The 19,540-nt window shown below is 41.7% G+C and overlaps 1 protein-coding gene across 2 annotated transcripts in view; it reads left to right on the top strand.

The window, feature by feature from the left end:
* The first annotated feature begins 10,648 nt into the window (after positions 1-10,648).
* The window catches only part of ANKRD28 (ankyrin repeat domain 28), a 121,501-nt gene continuing 112,609 nt past the window's right edge, over positions 10,649-19,540 (top strand). Inside the window, exon 1 of one of the 2 annotated variants that reach the window (XM_053977685.1) lies at positions 10,649-10,713. In XM_053977685.1, the coding sequence (XP_053833660.1) occupies positions 10,687-10,713 (27 nt within the window). In that variant the 5' untranslated portion in view covers positions 10,649-10,686. The remainder of the gene's footprint in view (positions 10,714-19,540) is intronic. The other variant, XM_053977675.1, reaches the window with a different exon arrangement.

The raw sequence follows: 19,540 nt of genomic DNA, 5'->3' as shown, positions 1-19,540 counted from the left end.
TCTTTTGATATATCATAGAGAGTAAGCTGTGGGGTGCTGTAAAACACTGTTAAATGCAAATATATTTTGGGAAGGATGATTAGATTTAATAAGGGTATTTAAAAGCAGCACTAAATATGTCACTGGGAATACAAATAGATCAGTTCTGTTATTTTTAAATTAAACTGATATAAGTATTTACATTTCTTTTTACTTTTTTTTTCCTTTTAGAAGAAAGGAAAGAAAATCTAGGTTTACATTACAAAAGGGACAGTGAAGATTTCCGTTTGCTCTCCAGAATTTTTTAAGCTTGATATTTTGAATCAATGAGTTCAACAGAAATAGGATAGCCATGGATCACAAATGAGAAACCAGATACATATGGAGTTGATGAGGTGATTAATATCACTTTCTTGTACATTTCAAAGAAAATCTGTTGTGTCTGCACAGAAGTGTCTGTTTTGATGGGAACAGTCACCACCTATCCCACAGCTCCTTTATATGGTTTCAGCAGGAAAAAATTACAGTTTCTATCTACAATAGTCATTAGAAATCACATTTAACAAGGAACAAAGGGCCCTAGGTCAAGCTGTGAATGCCCAGACACATCCCAGCCTTGCTTGCAGGATGTGCTTTCACACGTGTGCTTGGCAGCAGCCAGTGGAAGCAGTTCCATGGCTCCCACCCCTCTCTCCCAGCCCTGTGCTGACCTTGACCATGCTTAGAAGGGTTATTTCTGTGACTGTGCAATGAGCTGACTCAGTGGACAGGTCTTAGTTAAAGATCATTCAGGAAAAAAAAAAATAGAAAGAAGAAAGTTATTTTTCAGCCTGCCTGCCCAGGTGGCAGAAGCAGGTTCTTGGCAGTGCATCCAGGGATGCTCACATCCCCAGCTGCTTGCGGCAGCTCCTGTGAAACCATAGCCTCACTGCAAAACTCCTCTTCTGAGGATTAGGAAAGAGTGAGGGGCATCCTATTAGCTCACTTTATCCACCCTGGTGTTTCCTGAAATGGAAGAGCACCAATCTGGTTCAGGGGAGCTGGAAAAGGGATTGTGTGATAATGGAAATTATGGTAGTGCCAGCCCCAAGCATTCAGAAACCCTGAGTTGGGCAGGCAGAAGTCATAAAAATATATTTCTTTAAAAATAAGAAAGGCAGTTTTTCTTTTAATTCTTGCTGCAGTCTTAACCTTTAGGGTACATGAGATACTGAATGCACATCTTCTTAGACTTTTCAGAGGGACTAGATTGATACAACCACAAACCAAGATTTACATACTGCTCAGAAGACATAACCAGCCTTTTCTTGGTGGCTCTTTATTTACTCAGGATATCTGACACTTACATATCAGAAAACTGAATCAAAACTTACCAGGCTGCTGTGGTGGGCACATGCTGCCTGGGGCTGGCTATGATTCCTTGCTGCCAGCTCCAGATGAGCAGTGAGGTCCCTGAGCTGCAGGCACCTCCAGGCACCCAGTGCTGGTGGGTCCCAGGCCACTGATCTCCTGGTGTGCCACACATCCCATTTTGGGTCATGTCCTGCTCCAGAGCCTGCCAAGTAAATTGTCATCAGGAAATACTTTTCCTCTGTACTCTTCTGATTTGATTTGGCAAATTGTCTGAAGATCAAAACCTCCCATGAACCAGTAAAAGTTTCAGATTATGTATATCTCCTCTTGGGTTTATGGGTGATCAGAGAATGCCCATATGCATTATTTATTATGCAGTTGAGGTGTTTTGACAGAGCTGGAAAATCGGCTATCAGGAGACGGTTCCAGCTCAGCACTGCTGATGGTCTGAGAGAAATCACAAGAATTATTACACTGGGTGAAAATCTGCAGCTCAGCACATGCAGACCTGCCAATACATACACACAGATCTATATCTTACATTGAGATATGCAGTTTTTACTACCATATTTTAAGTGTCAACTTTCTTTTTCCCTCCCCTCTAGTGTGTCCTCACACTGCTTGGCCTCATGCAGACCTGTACAAAAGCTAAAAGAAAACAAACACTGATTTCAGGTGGATGAATATGTGATTCCCAGCCAAAACCACTTTGCCTTGCACAGTACTTCTGTTTTGCATTGTGAGTCATTACATGTACCTGTGAACAATGGGCTAAGCAGTCACAGCCTGTTTTATGCAGGATTTGGCCACATCAGTGCAGAGGGAATCGCTGGGTTCCCATGGTGGGAGGGCAGTGGTGCAGTGACCTCAGCTCCAAAGATGTAAATGTCTGTACCACATGTGAGGTGAAGGAGTTTGTGCTGCGCTTTTTCATAGGGGAGAAGCAAAGGTATCAGACACTAAAAGGACTTTTGAGCAACATTTTATTTGTATTTGTTTGGCACAAAGAGAAGCACAATTCTGGCCAATCTCCACTAGTGAAACTATTAATAATGCCTAACACCAGATACGATCATGCAGTGGAGCTGATCCGTTGCTCTCACCAGGTGCAGTGCAAGGCTGGCACTGGCGGTTCTGGGTGGCTGGGGAAGATGCAATGCAGGCTGAGCAACTTGGCTTCCTTTTCTCTCCAAAAAGCTGCCAGAAATCTGTGGATTCAGGACTCTTTTTGTCCTATGACGCTCTGATGGACATACTATTTTCTGGAAGTGTTAGAAGCATAGCCAGATTCATTCACCTCGACTCCACCGGTTTGCCCCCAACAAAAATGTCTCAGACCCCTGAAATCCACCTGGTGCCCAGCAGCTCTGACCTTTGGCTGGCCACTGCCACAGCAGCAACCTCTTCCATACAAACCCCTGGCAGAAGCGACCCTCAGAAGCCTCCTCTGCCCCCATCAGGCACTCCTGCCGCTTTGCCACGGCTGTCGGCAGTCGTGCAGCCCTGCCCGTGGCAGGGAGTCCACTGAAAACCAATCCAGCCACGGCCTCAGCCCATCACCACTCCTGCGGCTGCCAGACACAGGTCAGGTTACCCGGGAGCTGACACAGCCACCGCTCTGCTCGTCCCTGCATCCTGCGCCACCGCCACCTGCCTCAGGCTTGCGGGGCATGATCTCTGCCACAGAAACTGCATTTTTTTCTACCAAAACGATGTTTTTGCAGCTGAAAGGGTGTTGCTTTGATGCTTACAGAAACTTGTGAAAGAAATGAACAGCAGGAAATCTTAGCTGGAACAGTAATACAAATAGTAATAATACCGAAAAAAGAAAACTTCCACATTCAGCCAAATATCTGCTCTAAATGACAGCAGTAATGAAATAGATATATTTATATGGGTAAAACATAGAGTTATGTGTGAGTGGGTGTGTCTGAGCTATAGTGCAGGGAGGATGCCACTTATCCTTGGATCCCTGGCAGGTCTAACAGTGATTCTCATCCTCGATTCGTATTTCGGAGGGCAATCAACTTAAAACCAACTGTAATGGTAACACAATTCCACTGTATGACTGCAGGACATAATTCTCAGAAACACAATAAATAAATATCATATTACTTTATTGAATTGGAAAACCTGCAATTTAGAAACATAACTACACAGTGTGTGCAGCACTTCCAATACATGCTCACATTCCAGTTCACTTACTATTGGGCGTGTGGGCAAATGCAAAGTCTTTTCCTAAGTCAACACTGTGTTGCACAGACCAGTCGCCTGTACAGAACCATTGCCAAATATGTTATATGGAACTTTTCCAGTATTTCTGTTAAATTATGCTATTTCTGTGTATATAAATTTAAATTTAGCAAATTCACCTCATGGCAATATAGTACTCTACAGTCCGTACTTGAGGGAATATTTGGTGTTAATGTCTTTAGTAAAAGACCTTTAATTACCTCCATCCCAGTGCTGGCTGATGTGGAGGTTATTCTCTCCACTTTTCCAAGAAAAGTATCCTACTTTGCTATTTAGAAAATGAAAATACAGGTTATTCACCATGCCCTACAAGTTAAGAAACTCAGGCTGTGTCAGGTAAGGAGGGAGAGCAGATCACCAGTACAGATTCTGAGCAGAAAACACACCATATGCAGCTTGCTGGAGCTCAGGGCTCAATCTTTGCACCTACTAAATAAAAAAAAAAAACAAAAAACAAAAAAACAACAACAACAAAAAAAAAAAAAAAAAAAAAAACAAAAAAAAAACAACAAAAAAAAAAAAAAAAAAAAAAAAAAAAAAAAACCAAAAAAACCAAAAAAAAAAAGCCAAAAAAAACCCCACACCACGGATTCCAGCACTGTAGTGGCAGACCCAACTATCAAAGAGCTGAAACGCCTTTCTGATTTCATTTGTTGTGGCATATGTTCTAGGGGAGGGCAGGAGCAGCAAGTTATCAAATCCTAATTAATAATAAAGGTGGAGGTATTTTAATGCATTTTCTTTGTGCATGTCAACTGTCAGGTCCAAAGCAACTCCAAAATCCATACTAATGAAAAATCTCAGACTAAAATATCCATATATTAGGTTCTCTGACTGTTGCAACTGACACAGTACTAACCTGTACCTGTACGGCTCCATTTTGTTTTAATATTTTATACAAATGAAAATCCTTTAGCATGAGAATGAAGACAACATCCTGAAAACAGGAATGAAGTTGTCTATTAAGATGCAAAGATAAATGCAAACTGTTTGCTTCATTTTCTCTTCTTTGAGTTACAAATTTCTTGCTGTCATGAAAAACCTTTTCATCTTTCCTGAAATCCATCACTGTGGCATTCGGTTGACAAATGTATTCATCACAGTAGTGTATTTCCTAGAGATTCCTGTCTTCTGCCTCAAGCACTTTATTCCTTTAGATGATAAAAGTACTTTCCTGAGAAGAGTTTACATACAAACCTGTGTGGCTGTAGGCTCATGCACATCATCAAAGTATTAAAAAAAATTGTACTTCCAAGAAAAAAATCAGCTTTAAGGACAGATATTCTTTATGACAGAATCTTATTTCCACAATGGCTGCACAGTGATCATCCTTCCGCTGTGTTTGGACAGTGAAATGCTCTCTGATGTAGCAATTAAGGAGCATGCAAGTGTATTTTGTGAACTTAAAAGTTTTTTGGAGGTTCTCAACGTGTGGCAATGCAGCTACATTACTACATTTGGATGCGTAGTAGCCATTTACATGAGATGGCATCAGGCAACACATTATTACTAGGTAAGAATAGGTGTGTATAGCTACTGCATTTTGGTTTATATAGCTGTCCTGAGAGGAATGAGAGCTGAGAAAGTTGACCATTACTGCAGAAACTGTGGTATTGGAAAAATAAGCTTTTCTTCACCTTCACTTTTCCTTATAGACACTGTTCCCTTTGTAATGGCACCTACTCCCAGAGTGTTGGGTGTGAAAGGGGAACTTCCATGAAAGCAGAACTCCAACTTGTCCTCCTTTCTGAGCTCATATTGTGTTACATGTAGCTAATTTTCACAGGTCTCATTTTCAGTGGAATTTGGCTAGTGGAAAAAATGTCTTTTCCCTTCTTCCCCTACCCCCACCCTGGTGACCACTTCAGTGCTTTATAGCCAAATACGTAAACTATTCACTGGAATCACTTTCCCACAATTGAAACCAAACCAGTCTGAAAGCAAAAACCAGAGGATATAGTCAATAAGGGATCTTCATCTCATCAGGAGAGGAAATTTATGTATGCAGAAATCCTCTTCTCTAAACAGGCAGCTTGTTGCAATATTAGAATTATATCATCCACCATCAGAAAGTAAGGGATTTGGATGCCCAGAAATTTCTCATTCAGAAGTCAGATCCTCTATTTTGCTTCTCGCATGAAAATCAGCCTTTCCATTTTAATACTTTCACTATTTCCACTTAATACTTTGCTACAGAACTGGTGAAATGCATTTCAACAAAATATCCTTATGTAGCAGGTGAAACCTCCCAACAAGACTTCTGTGGTGCATAAAGCTTTCAGCTAGCCAAGGTGACTGACCAAAACTCATCCACTCTCATTGGGCTTAGGTGCTTCATGTTGGGTGTTAGTCTTTAAAGAACTGGCCAAGCCAGAAAAAATACTTTGCAAAATCACATCCCACTCAAAGCCGAGTATTTTGTTGAATAAATAAAATGTAAGTAAAATATTCCATTTTGTTTATATAAAGAGATATGTAAGAAAATATTCTAGTCTGTAAACACTAATTCAAGGTAGGTTGATGTGAGACTGTATAAGGGTGCTGATATTCATTGTGTTTTAAGAAGGTGTCATCTTGGGGTGGGCTAATAGCAGAAAATATATTATGTTTTTCTTTCTCTTTCCATGTCTCAGGTAATTTTAAAGATAAAATTTATTTCTTTAATGCTTATTATATTCATTTTAGCTTCACAGCTACTCAGAACTAATAGTTTTTTAAGATCTCATTCCCAAAAGCATACAACTTCATTTCACTACGCTTGGACAGTTTGGAGACAGTAAAAAAAGAAATCATAAGATTTCGGATAAAATTCTCCTCTGTGTCAGCCCAGAGGCCAGGGTCCCTTGTACCTTTCATATGCCTCTTTGAGACCCTCTCCTGATGAAGAGATAAACTTAATTCATGGGGGAAAAAATTGCATGTTTTTCAAATAGCAGAAATGTGAACAAGATTTCTAATAAGCAATTCCAGGTAAAACTGCTACCTTTGTAAAAGCCTCCTTTATATCCCGTTTTTACCAGTATTACTGTGTATTTTTTACCAGTAATACTGTAAAATAGGCAGCATAAGGACACACCAAACATCTTACAAACTTCCTGCAACATTTTTCCAATCAAAATGTGAGTGATGTAATTTCTTGCCATTGCTTTCTCATTCTATATATTCTTAATTTTCTATTTTCTCTCACTTCTACTTGATTTTTTCTTAGAATACAGGACTGATAGGAACTTAGAGCTGTTTTGCTGGCCCCTGTCCCTTGCTGATTGTTCAAAGGACACTCATATTTGCCCTACCCTCCTCTGGATATTAAATTTGTTTCTTGAATAAGGAGGGCACAGGAGTTTTCTCATGTCCTCTTTGCACCAGACAGGTATTAAGCTGGTCAAATGAGCTACCATAAGCATAATGGTGCTTTAGAAGTGCCAATCGATGCTATTTGATTGATGGAGACATTATGATACTTAATATGTTTCCACTTCAATCAGTAGCTATGAACAGCCAACAATTCAAAATGTAATCTCTGGGACAGAACTACAAAACCTTGACTGGTTTAGATTTTGATGGATAAAACGTGTCACAGAATGTGTAAAAATCTTTATGATGATGCTTCCAGCATACTATCATAAAATGAGTGCAGTTTCCATCTAGCTCCCCAGAAGTGCTGATTCAGGGCCATAAAGAGAAATGCATCCCTCTGTAGGAAACTATAACATTTCTATTGATTTTGGGCACCTTGTATTCTGTGCAAAAATAAAATTAGCCCTGCTTTAATTTAGGAGTACAGGGCAGTGTTTGGAGGAGATCAGTGGCAATGAGGACTCCTGGATTCTATTCCTAGCCACATCAGTGACTCATGCCATGACCTTGTGTAAGCCTGTTGACCTCTGTGCCTGTTTACCCACGTTGAACAATGAAAAAAGAATGAATACCTACTTCACTGGGGTTGAAGCCCTCAGTCAGAAAGAGCCAAGTATACAGGCATTCCTAGCAAAGTAAATAAATCAAGAGGACGTTTCCGATGAGCTCAAAAAATATCTCCAGTATGAGGTTTCTGTAGTCTCTTCAATTTGATCCCGTTATGTATTTCAGTGCAGCACATACAGGCCTATCTTTAAAACACTGGGTAGTGTTACATACTGTGGGATAAGTTACAGCATGAAGATTTAATATTAACATTAATGGGAGCTGTGCAGTCAAAGCCTATGGCTCTCTGCTGAAAGTGTGCCCTCAGGAGAACCGGGCTGCTAATAATTTACAAATTGTCCAATTAAAAAGTGTTGTGGAAATTTCTTAACTTCTGCAGACATATCTTCTGAACTCTATCAGAAATGCTGTGGCTTTCAGTATGTGTGTGTCAATACTCAGACTTGTGTGAAATATTCAGTGAATGTTCCTAAGGGACGCTTGGGCAGTTACTCACCCTTTAACAAAACATTTAAAATCACTCATTTTCTTGCGGCACTGTTACATCTAACTTCTGAGGTTTCATTTCTGTTCTATTTCTGTCACTCTGCAGTCAAATACTGTATTTTGTGGGACACTAGCAGATCAGACAGTACCAATATTGGTGATATTCTCATTTTTTTTTATTTCAGTTCTAATAACAATTTGGGCTGCATTTCTCGGAATAAGAAATCAATTTATATTGTGCCTTGAGTAAAAATATCCACATGGAACTGATTGGTATCAGGGAAACAACACTCAGAAAATCCCCCACTTCTGTGTTATCCACCTTCATGTATGCAAGCCATCTCAACAACCTTTTGTGCTTAAACTGAAACAGACAGGTATCTCCAAGATCCATATTTTTACTTCTGCATGTTACCATTTGAACTTTTTCATGCTATATTACTTTGTAACCCAGAGGGGAAAAAAAGCAAAGATCAGTGGTCAGAGATCTGTTGGTTGATGACATATTTAAGTGCAGATGGTACAGCCAACAGGCCTGTCCCTGGCTGTATCCCGAGTACTGGAACAAGGAGCTGGAAAACCAATAATGTAAAGATTTGCCTTCCCCCACTGAATCAGGACCTGGCTCCAAGCTGCACCAGGTGCTCCTGAGACAGGTGAGATATTTTCATGTGGGATAAGCTGTCTACATAAATTGCTTGAAATAGCAGGTGAGCTGAAAGTAGATGTTTTTTCTGAATAACTCCATCAGCTCACAAGCTTCACAGGGAGAATAACTTTTATCAGCTCCCAGACATTCTTTTCACTTTGAAAAGGAGCAGTCTAATTTGAGGACAGACAAAGGCAATGCTTCCTGATGTCATTTTCTCCTTCACTGACTGCATTGATAAAATTATCTCTAATTTCCACAACCATTGGTCTCTTTACCACATTGCTATCACAGTCCTTTACTGTTTTGCATAGTGTCAAAATTTACCTGTTTCATATTTGCAATTTACAAAATATTTCTATTCACAAACAACAACAACAACAACAAACCCCCATAGGTACACAAATAATAAATTAGAGGGCTCTTTGAAATTAGTTAAAACATTTACTTATCATAATCAGCATTCCTGGACATATCCACATGTCAAAAACATTAATTTAGAAAATGTGGCAATGTTGATTTTTTTTTTTTTCTTTGCCTGGTAAAATCAGACTACAATTCTTAACTGGTTAAAATAAAATAACCCAAACAAACAGTGATTCCATCAGATCACTGGTATTCAAAGCTAATTAAAATACCTGCCTCAGCTAGCACCTATAGAAAACCCTTCTGTTCTCATGCTGCCAGTCTCCAGAAGAACATGTCCATGTGCCAGGCTCCTGCAGGAATCAATAACAAGCACATGAGTGAGGGCAAAACCACGCAAATGAGCGTTCACACAGAACACACTCATTGCTTTATTAAACATTCGTTTTTCTTAGGTTAATAATAAAGTCTAAGTAGATTTAACTGTATGTGGAGCAATAAAAAGTCACAGTCTATTTTGAAGCTAAAAGAAAATCAAGAAACTTGAAACATTCATATCAGCGTTGTCTGTAGCAGTATGCAATTCCAGAAAGTCTGTCTCTCAAGTCTGCTATTTTTTTTTTTGGAGGGGAAATGAAAATTCAGGAGAAAATAACTCTCCCCAGTCATAGTTACTATGTTGGGCTGGCTGGCTGCAGCATTATTTTATGGAAGAGCAGCACAGTCTGGTTTCAGTGTCCTGTACACTGCTTCTCGTTCCTTTCACAAGAGGTTTTTCAAGTCCCACCTATGTCCTACCTATCATAGTATGTCACTTCGTGCTTGATGTACAGCATACAATAAGCCTGTAAATTATCTGTAAAAATACAGTATCAGAGCGCTGCAGATGACATCTCTGCTGGTCCTCTGCTAAACGAGGTGAACACTGAATAAATACATTGCAAAACCATCTTTCTCTTTTTTGACTTAACTGTCTTCTGTGTTCTATCTGTACGTGTCTGTTCCGTCTGGCGTTTTGTCAGAGCGCCTCTCTGTGTGTTTCTGTGGCCTGCTGACACCCCCCAGCACGATGCCCTTCCAGCTCTCCTTCCTTCCCCTGGGATCAGGAGCTCCGAGCTGCCTTTGGTGCCGGAGGAATCCCGCCCCGGGCCAAGCCGCCTGTGCCGGTAACCCCGTCTCGGGGCTCTTCGCTCCGAGTCGCCGAGCCCCCGCCTGGGGATTCCCCAGGGCCGCGCTGCTCCCGGGCCGTGCCCGCTCCGCTCCGCTCCCATGCGCCCGTCCCACGTTATCGCCCCGTGCCGGGCCCGCCGCGCCCGACCCGCCAATCAGCGCCGCCCTTACTTTGCCCCGCCTCCCAAGGGCCAATCAGCACCGCCCTTACTCTGTCCCGCCTCTCGAGGGCCAATCAGCGAAGGCCTTGGTGGAGCGGGCGGGCGGGTTCATTCGGGAAGCTGCTCGGGGGCGCGAGCGGCGGGGCGGGGTCGGGAGGGCGGGGCGCGAAGAGGCCCCGCCCCCAGCGGGACAGGGCGCGCGGCCCCGGCGCGGGGCGGCGGGCGCGGGGGGCGTGGCCGGGGGCGCGGCCGGCGCGCGGGCGGTGGCGGCGGGGGGGCGTGGCCGCGCGGCGCGCGGAGCCGGGAGTCGTTGGCGGCGGGCGGAGGCGGCGGCGCGCGCTCGCCATGGTGTTCCTGAAACTCCGCGAGCAGGTGGGCATTCCCGAGCTTCCCTTCCCTTCTCCTCCCCTCCCGGTGCCGTCGGCCGCGCCCTTCGCCGCCGCGGGGTGCCGTGCGTGCGCGGGTGACAGGCGGCGGGCAGCGGGAGGCAGCATGGCTGCTGCCGCCGCTGGGGTCCGGGCTGGGTGGGAGGCGCCATGTGCGCCCGGTGTGGGCGCCGGTGCCCCCGCGGGGCGGGCGGGAGCCGCCGTCCGTCGCAGGTACCGGGCCGAACAGGTGGCCGCGGCAGCCCGGCCGCCCCTCGCCTTGCCTCGCCCGCGGGTCCCTGCCGAGCCCCCGCCTCGGAGCGGAGGGGAAGCCCGCGAGGGGTGATGGGGGTGGGTCTGAGGGCTCCCCCCGGCCAGCCCTGCCCCGCGCCTGTTTTGGGGAGGGAAGGGTCTCTGGACGGGGCTCCCCGGGCCTGAGGAACTGGCCGGTGTGAGGGGATCGACCTGGAGGCTGCCCGCGGGAGGCGGCGTGCCCGGGAGATGCAGCTGCAGCTGGAGCTGGCGCCGCTCCCCCGGACCCGGACCCGGCCCTTGCCCTGCGCAGTTTCACGTGCCCGGGAGCCGCCTGCTCGTCCCTCCACCTTTCCCTTCCTGGCCTTTAAAATCTTTTGTTCGGCCGCCGTGTCTTTCGCCTCCCGCGGTCGTGACAGACCTTCCCCGAGCCCGCGCTCCCCTTCTGAAAGCGGAGGAGGTTCTTGGTGCCTTCAGTGGGTTGTTGCTGTCGTCGCATCACACCCTTCTTTGTCTGCCAGGCTCTTCGGTTTCCATCCCAGCTGGTGAAAAATACTTGTCTTCGCTGCTCTGTCCTTTCCTGGTGTCTCCCCTGTCCTACCTATTGTCTCCTGTGCGGTATCAGGATACAAAGGTGGGAGGGTCTGCGCTGCCACTTTGCCGCCTATGAAAAGATGGTTCTTAGCAATGGTATTTTCTCGTGTTTTCATGTGTGTGAGGCCAAATTCCGCGTAGAAAACTCGTACATCCTGCTGTGGGTCTCCTTGTTACTCTTCCTTGAAGATAACCAACTGTAACACTCGAAGACCCCACCCCCTTAAAAAAAAAAAAAAAAAAAAAAAAAAAAAGCCCCGCAGAAAAAAAGCCTGTAGAAACTTGGGGGTGGTTAGGCAGCTGGTATTCTGTGTCTGTTTGTTATGCTGATCAGTATCAGCCCATCCTTACCTGCGAGTCCTTTCATTAGTTACATATCAGTGTTTTCACACTTAGGTTGCATGATCCCCCGGGATTTTGTTCTAAGGAACATCTGGTGATATGGGGCTGGGATCTCTCGTGTCCTGCTATGTTGTATGTAAACTTTGTGAAGTCTCGTTTTTGAACCTCCTCTATGAATCAGCAACAATTGTGGATCTGAAAGACACAGTGTCCCTTGAGTTAGGTTTCCTTTCAGGATTTGTTGCTGTTCTTCTATGGGAGACTTCCCACAGAAATAAGCGTCTGTTCATCTCTTCTATTAAATAAACCCTTCTGTTAAAACCAAGAACTACAACCCCTCTGCAAGTAATCATTGCAAAATAGTTAGCAAAAACCCCATTATCAATATGTTAACGTGAAAGTACTCTATTTCAGAACTTTTCTTCTGGGGAGGATCCTGCTATTGACAGATGTTGAAGTGAAATATTGAACTGTGTGGGACCATTGGTTTGACAGAGTAATGCATGTGAGGCTTTCTACTTCTGCCATAATGTAAGTTTTAATCCAGAAGAAGTACAAGGTGGATTTTTTTAGAGGCTTCACAGATCTGTAAAGGTGAATTGATACACTGGGAATTGAAGTATTCTTTCACATAAAGGAGGGGATGCTAGGACAGGGGAGGGAAGGAAGGAAGGGAATGCTGGTTTTGACCAGTCTTTTATAGAGGGAATGATTTTTAGCAGCAGCTGCATTTCTGCTGCTAAAGTGTTAGTTGCTTGACAAATCAGTTATTTCAAACTGAATTCTGTTGTAACTGTGTAAGAATGCCAGAAAGTCATGAGGAATCATGACTTTCATGTTAACATGAAACTCCTCAGCTTTGGTATACACAGCATTCCTGCAGGTCAGTGTTGCAGTGTGCTGCAGGATGTCTTGACTTGAGGATGCTGTACTGAGAGTGTGGCACCACCTGCTCTTTATGAAAACCAGCCTGTGGTACTGTATAGAAGTAGAGGGGTTCTTCTTCAGTAGTTCATGAAACATGCTTCTTGTGTGCTTGAACCATTTGCTTTGCTCCGTAGTGGTGTGTTTGGTTAGAATAAAGTAAGTTGTCTTGTGTATTTGTAGTCCTTATAATGACTCTGTCTTCAGGGGTGGCTGTGCTTCACAGGGAAGTGCAAAGGCTGCTCTGTTGTTTGTACTCTTCAGCTGGTATGAAGAAGGGAAGTGATTTGCTAGTTTCTTTCTTCAACTGTCAGACGAATAACTTTCTGAAAAAAAATTACTAAATAAAGTATTACTTAAATGTAATTATCAAGATTATTTTACCAAATTCAACATATACCTGTTGAATTTATTCTTTGATAATGTAGAGGGGCTCTGTGTTAAATTTCAGAATTATGCTGGGGACAGGCAGACTTATGCCATACAAGAAGCTTAGTGTTTGCACTTGCTTAGTTTTTCAAGTTACTGCAAGCTGGTGTAAAAGCAGTGCTCAGGAAGTTACAATGAGGTGAGAAATTCTGCTCTGAGGCTCTTAGTTGAGCCCAGAGGGTGAAATCCCAGTTCCACTTGCTTGATTTAATTTACTTAGTACCTGATAAACAAAACTTTGATCCTGCAGATGCTTAATGTGTTTGTGAAGCTCAAATATTTGTTTGTCTGTGGAGGCTGATTTGACACGTTTAACCTTCAGAATACAGGTTTTCCACGAACTGAGAATAGTAGGCCTTTCCTTGGGTTCAACAGCCAGCCAGCCAGTACATTATCTATAAATTTGTGTTACTACTTGAGCTTTATTGTTTGCCATCCTACCAGGTAGGAATTTATTTTAAAGTTTTGACATAATTGAGGGTGTACACTGCACTTTCAGAAGTGATTTGTGTTTGCTTCAAAGTATATCAGGTATCAAAAAGCCATGTTTGCAAAAATTGCATTTAAAACTAAATTGAACTGTATTGGGCAAAGCTGATACCTGTAATGCTCAACAGCAAACTGTAACTCAGGTATAGAAAAGCAATCATTCAGGTGTCAAATTAGAAGTTGTAGATTGTTCTAGGTTGTTTGTGCAGTTGTTGTTTAATAACAAAGGAAGCAAATCTGCAAATTTTGAATGTTAAACTATTCAAGGTAGAGATGAAAAATATGGTAAATGTACATTATAATTGAGGTATCTGCCCTTAAGTTTGTTTGCTTTCGTATTGTCTTCATATATTGGTGCTTGCATACCAGGTTCTTCTAAGTGAGATGCTGCTTTAACTACAAAAATGCTAAGTGAAATGAAGTTTCTTTCTTCCTAAAATGCTGTGTTACTCTGCTGTTAGAAACTGCACTGACAGTCCAGTTTAGGTCAAGGGTCACTAATGTTTTATCACAAAGTCTTTTTTTTTTTTTTTTTTTTTTTTTTTTTTTTTTTTCCATTTCGAGGGAGTGTGTGGAAGAGAAGGTACGGGGTGGGGGGAAAAGAAGGAGTAACTTGCTTCTGGGTATCTGTGGTGGTATGCCTTGGTCTCCTGTGTGAAAGCACTCTCACCTCTGCATAGCTAACTGTGAAAGGCTAAGTATCTTCTATGTTTTTTTTGTTATGCAGTCGTAGATTCTAGGTACACTAACTGTTTCCCAGAACAGGTAAGTTCTTACTCTTTAAGGGGTTGCAAGTTAGTCTGTCTTACTCTAAGAGGTTATTGACAGCTTAGTTTTTCTTAATGTGTAGGTGAAATCTGGATTGCACAACAGCCCAGGGATTTATTCCTTTTCTGTTATAAGCCGTACCTGCATATGTGCCTATAGGTCATCTTTTATAGGCTCACATAAGCCTACATCTCAGCAGAGTTTTGTTGAAAGGTATGAAACTAATCAAAACTGGCTTGTTGTTTTTTTTCTTTAGTTTTGCAGCTATATAGCTATTTCTGTCAAAACTCACTGGATGCATTGTCACTTTAGTTGGTAAAGCTTTATTTTTTTCTTTCAGTGCATCATAGTTTTAATATTATACATTTGCCATTTTCTCTGAATCTGAAATGTGTAACAGGAAGATGTCTTAGAGCTAATAATGATGGGCATGTGGAAGGATTTTGTATGGGATTTTCCTGTATGACTGCTAGACTGTGCTTGAGGCAGTTCATTTATTTCCATAAGTCAGATATGAGTGGTAAGGATCTGAGTAGGAACAACTGCATGAGGATATGAGGATGACCACTTATCTTTAAAGTCCTTGAACAGTGAGAGCACTGACTTCTTTATTGCCCATTTATATCTTTCTCGTAGCTAAGATGGATCTTGTTCAATTGGCAGTTAAACAAATGTTTGCAGTGTCATAGTGAACACTCTGAATGCCTCTGTGGTTGCTATTTTCATTACTGCCAGCATTAGACTTCATTCTTTTAGAATTTATGCCAAGAATAAATGTCCCAACTAGTTCCTTGTTACACTAAGAGGAGGAATGGTCTCCTGTGGTGATGAAAAGGAGCTGCTGCTGTTCCATGAGGGAGGGATATGGTGGGAATGGAATTATGTGGTATTGCTCTACAAATTCTGTTCAGATGTAGGCTAATGAGATGTGTGGTTTATTTTTGATTTTTTGGTGGAAGTTACTTTAAAGTTACTCTTCTTTTAAAAAAACCAATAATTTCTTTCATGAATCTTGTAGTGGTTAAGAACCAGCTCTTCTGTACTCTGTTGTCCATCATATGTTCTTCCTAAAATTTGCATATAATCTTTTCAAACAGTATACAAAATAATTAAATTAAGAATTGGTAATTCTTACCAAGACACCTAAAGTCTTAATGTTAGTTCTCTTGTTCCCAGGCTAAGAACTTACATGTGCTGAGAAGATAAGTTTCTTTAGCTGATGGACAACTCTGAGTAACTTGAACTCTGTTTATCTTGTTATATGCAGTAATTACCAGCCCTTTCATTAGAATGTGTTGAGAGAACCTGGTTCTATCACGTGTTCGTTTGGGGGGATCAGATTGCCCCATGATAACTTTGGAACTTTTGACTTGTGAACAAGCAGTTCTCCTCAATCAAGAAAATAAACCTTTTAAAAGAAGAAGGAAAAAAAAGGTGGGGGAGAAACAAAGCAAGCCTTGATTCTGCAGTCAGATCCTTAAGGCGGATCCTGTTAACTCAGCAGCCTTCTGTGAGGATATAAAGGTCTATTCATGTAGATAGCATCGAAGGTTTCTGACCATTATTTGGAGGCAAATATCAGGGGAAATATGAAGCAAATGGGCATGTCTCTATGAAGAAGTGACTTCTTTAGCACCCACAAAAAAAGATGATTCCTGTAGAAAACTAGTAGCTGTTGAGACTCTGAACTAGCAGTCTGCTATTTGGCATGGATTGTTATTTTCCCAGATTCCTATGGTTGTTCCATTCACTGAAATGGGTTGTGGAATATGATTATTGAAATTAAATATATTTGGTATTATATACTCATATTCTCCATCTCTTCTTTTGTCAGCAAGTTTGTTTCTCATTTGCCGTACCTGATATTTTTCTCTAATCAGCTGGGCCATACTGAGGTCAAACTAATATCTGATGATTTGTTTTCTTGTTCCTGCCAACTTTTTACTTTGTTCTTACCTCTATTCCTTACTCCTATTTTTGGAAATTGAGTGGGAGACTCGTTGCCTTAGTTACAGTGACTAACTGTTTCAAAGTTATTTATAATGTTTGTTTTAAAATAACCTGTATCACAATAGAATCATAGAACATTTCACATCAATAAAAAAAGTAAACAAAGCAGTACATCACTGGGAGCATGCTTACAGTGCTGATTTTTGGGAGGTTTGTTTTCCTTTCATTGTTGGGGGTGGAAGACAAGTTCTAATCTGGCATTTCAAGATACATCTGAAATAAAGTGTCTCGGTGTTATCCTTTGTACAAAGAGAAAAGAATCTTAATGTTTAAGCTCCAAAATATCAGGGAATGTTATTCTTTCCTTAGTAAAGACATTAGCACTCTCCCCAGAGGGTGGCAATATACCGGTTTAACTCTGTTAATTCAGTTATGATTCTGGTGTTGATGAATTATACAGCACTGACCCATTTCATCACAGAAACCAGAGCTAATGTAAGAGTGGTGGGACTGAGTAGTTGGGAGAGAAGGGGAGACTTGTAGCCAGCTGTGTGGGTGCAGAGATAAAGAGGAAGCACCAGCAGTGATATGCAAATAAAAGAGGGACAAAATAGTTGGTTTGTAGCATTCTTGTAGATTAGAAAACTGCTTGTTAGCTGAAGCTAATGACTTAGCTGATGACTTCTGTCCTTAAATGAGATGCTCTTTACTGTGAATTTAATATAATCTGAGATTTTCATTGTTTGTCTCTACAGTAACGCATGTATGTGAATTGAGTGAACTGTACTATGTAAGTAGATTGTTTTCTACAATAATAAAGTCTACCTATTTAGGACAGCCTGAGAACAAATATTTTTCTCAGTAAGTTACTGAAATAGTATATAAATTTGAGAAGTATGAAGCAGAAGTCTGCCTATTCTAATGCTTAGCATCTGGTAAAAAAAAAAAAAAGGAAAAAATCAGCTTAAGCCTATGTTGTTAAACTTCAGAATTAAATTTACCTGGATGGGGGTGAAAGTGTTTACAGTTGTGAACTGACTCATTTTAGAGCTTCCTGAATGTTCAGGTTTTGTAGGTAACTGCCTGTTTACATGACGAGTCTAATTCTGACTGTGTCTTGAACTGTTGTGAAGTCATCCTAAATGTTTAATGTTTCCATATTCTCAGACAATGAACTTCACTTAATGGCCTTTCTAATTCAAGATGATGAGCATTTGCCTTTAAGTCGTTCTTGGTAATTTTGCAGTCATGCAATTATACTTAAGGTCCACTCTCACTTTGTGCTGAAGTCCTGTACCCGCTTCCATCTGGTGCAGAGAAGAAAGCATGGATTTATTTCTTTTTTACTCTGGCAAAGTGAAGATACAGCACTGCCTTAATGAAGGAAGAGAAGGGAGCACAAGCAAGAACAGTCATCATGACAAAATGAAAATGAAATTGCAGTTAGTTAAAGCATTGAGACCAAAATGAGCCTTTTTTAGAGCTTACAGAACTTCTAGCAATCATTAAGAATCCATGTTTTGTTTCAAGATTTTGCTGTTTGTCCTCCTTTTTGACTTTATTTTGATAGCTCCACCTATGCTAGTCCCCTTGACGAAGGAGGAAGTCGAATTTTCCATCAGGAACCTGGTCATCAAGCAGCAGGCAGCATAACAGACCAGGGATCTACCCAGCTCATAGATGAAGGAGCTACTTGTCTCATAGACAGCTTACCTGGGGGCAGTGAAAAACATTTTCAGGAAGTTCTGTAGTTATTTATATACTAATATAATCTATAACTAATAAATTATTAAGTAATTTAAATCCATTGCTGCAGACTAAGTTTTGTACTGTGTTTGGGGTAATTGGTATACTCTCCTTCCCTGTCCTGTCTTCAGGTCATCTGCTTCTTCTGTCAGTTGCTCATGAGAGTGGGCAGATGATCTATGCAAGTCCTTTCATCCCAAGCACTTGATGTGTCTTTCCTGCCTCAGGAAATGTAGCGTCTGCTAGCATTTCATACATTTCATTCACTCACCAGTGTGTGCCCAAAAAGTATTATTGGTAGGTTTAAATGAAGGACATAAAATCAGGAGAGGAAGAAAAACAAAATACTAAGATTGTTTTCCTGGTTACATTATTACTCATTGTTTCAAATTAGTACAATGTCCCAGGTCATGGTAGAAGGATGCTTCAGAAACAGCATGTTGATGGCATTCCTCACCCCTCTCCTCTGTCCCTTTGTAACTGCAGAGTTTTGTTCTGTTCTTGCTGTGTTTGCTAAAACATGAGGGTCGATAGAAAGAGGTCTTACACTTAATTCTGTGTTGCTGTGCAGTCTTTGCCAAATCAGAACCCTGTAACCCTGTAATGGTACTGCCTGATGGCTTTTATTTCCTTTGCTCCTTGTCTCAGTTCCAGGAGCTGTATTTTGTTTTATAGCTCTGCTGTATCTAGTACCTTTTGTTTTGTTATTTTTTTAACAGTGCTCTTTCATTCAGGGGGATAATTTTCAATATTAAGGAGTACTTGTAGAAGAACACTTTCTCTTCTTGTTTCTGTCACCTGCAAGGCTGCAGAGGCCATTACTGACCTGCAGCAGTACTGATCCTGTAGTAACCAACCAGCTCATTTCCTCCAGTCCTACCCACTGACATGGTCTGCGGTTTCTTTCCATCCACAATCACAGGAAAATTTAACACGACTTAGATTACAGAATGGTAAATCTATTAAAATAAAACCTTTTGAGTAAAGAATATTTTATGACTTGTCCGTAGACATTTCTCTATTCTTTTTAACCATAAGTTTAGCAAATTATAATTACTGCAATCAGGGATGTAAATAGTCAAGTTAATCTACTCTGTAAGAAACAGAGTTGAAGAGAGGAGTTTTTTGAATGCTTTCATAATGAGAGTGAAAAGGCAAGGTAAAGAGAGCATTTATAAAACACCGGAGAGAACCAGGAGGACAGAAAGGGTTAGGATATCACAGCTTGTCAGCATTAGTGAACAGCAATGCTTTTCTGATGAGCTTCAAGTTTCATGGTAAAGGATCATCCAAAAACCAACAGGTATGCAGCTACCCTGTGGAGCTATGTTTGCAATAAC

This window comes from Vidua macroura, chromosome 1, assembly GCF_024509145.1.
Source record: "Vidua macroura isolate BioBank_ID:100142 chromosome 1, ASM2450914v1, whole genome shotgun sequence".
In the NCBI taxonomy this organism is placed as follows: Eukaryota; Metazoa; Chordata; class Aves; order Passeriformes; family Viduidae; genus Vidua; species Vidua macroura.
The sequence above is the reverse complement of the archived record's forward strand: the minus strand, read 5'-3'. Positions and strand labels throughout refer to the sequence as shown.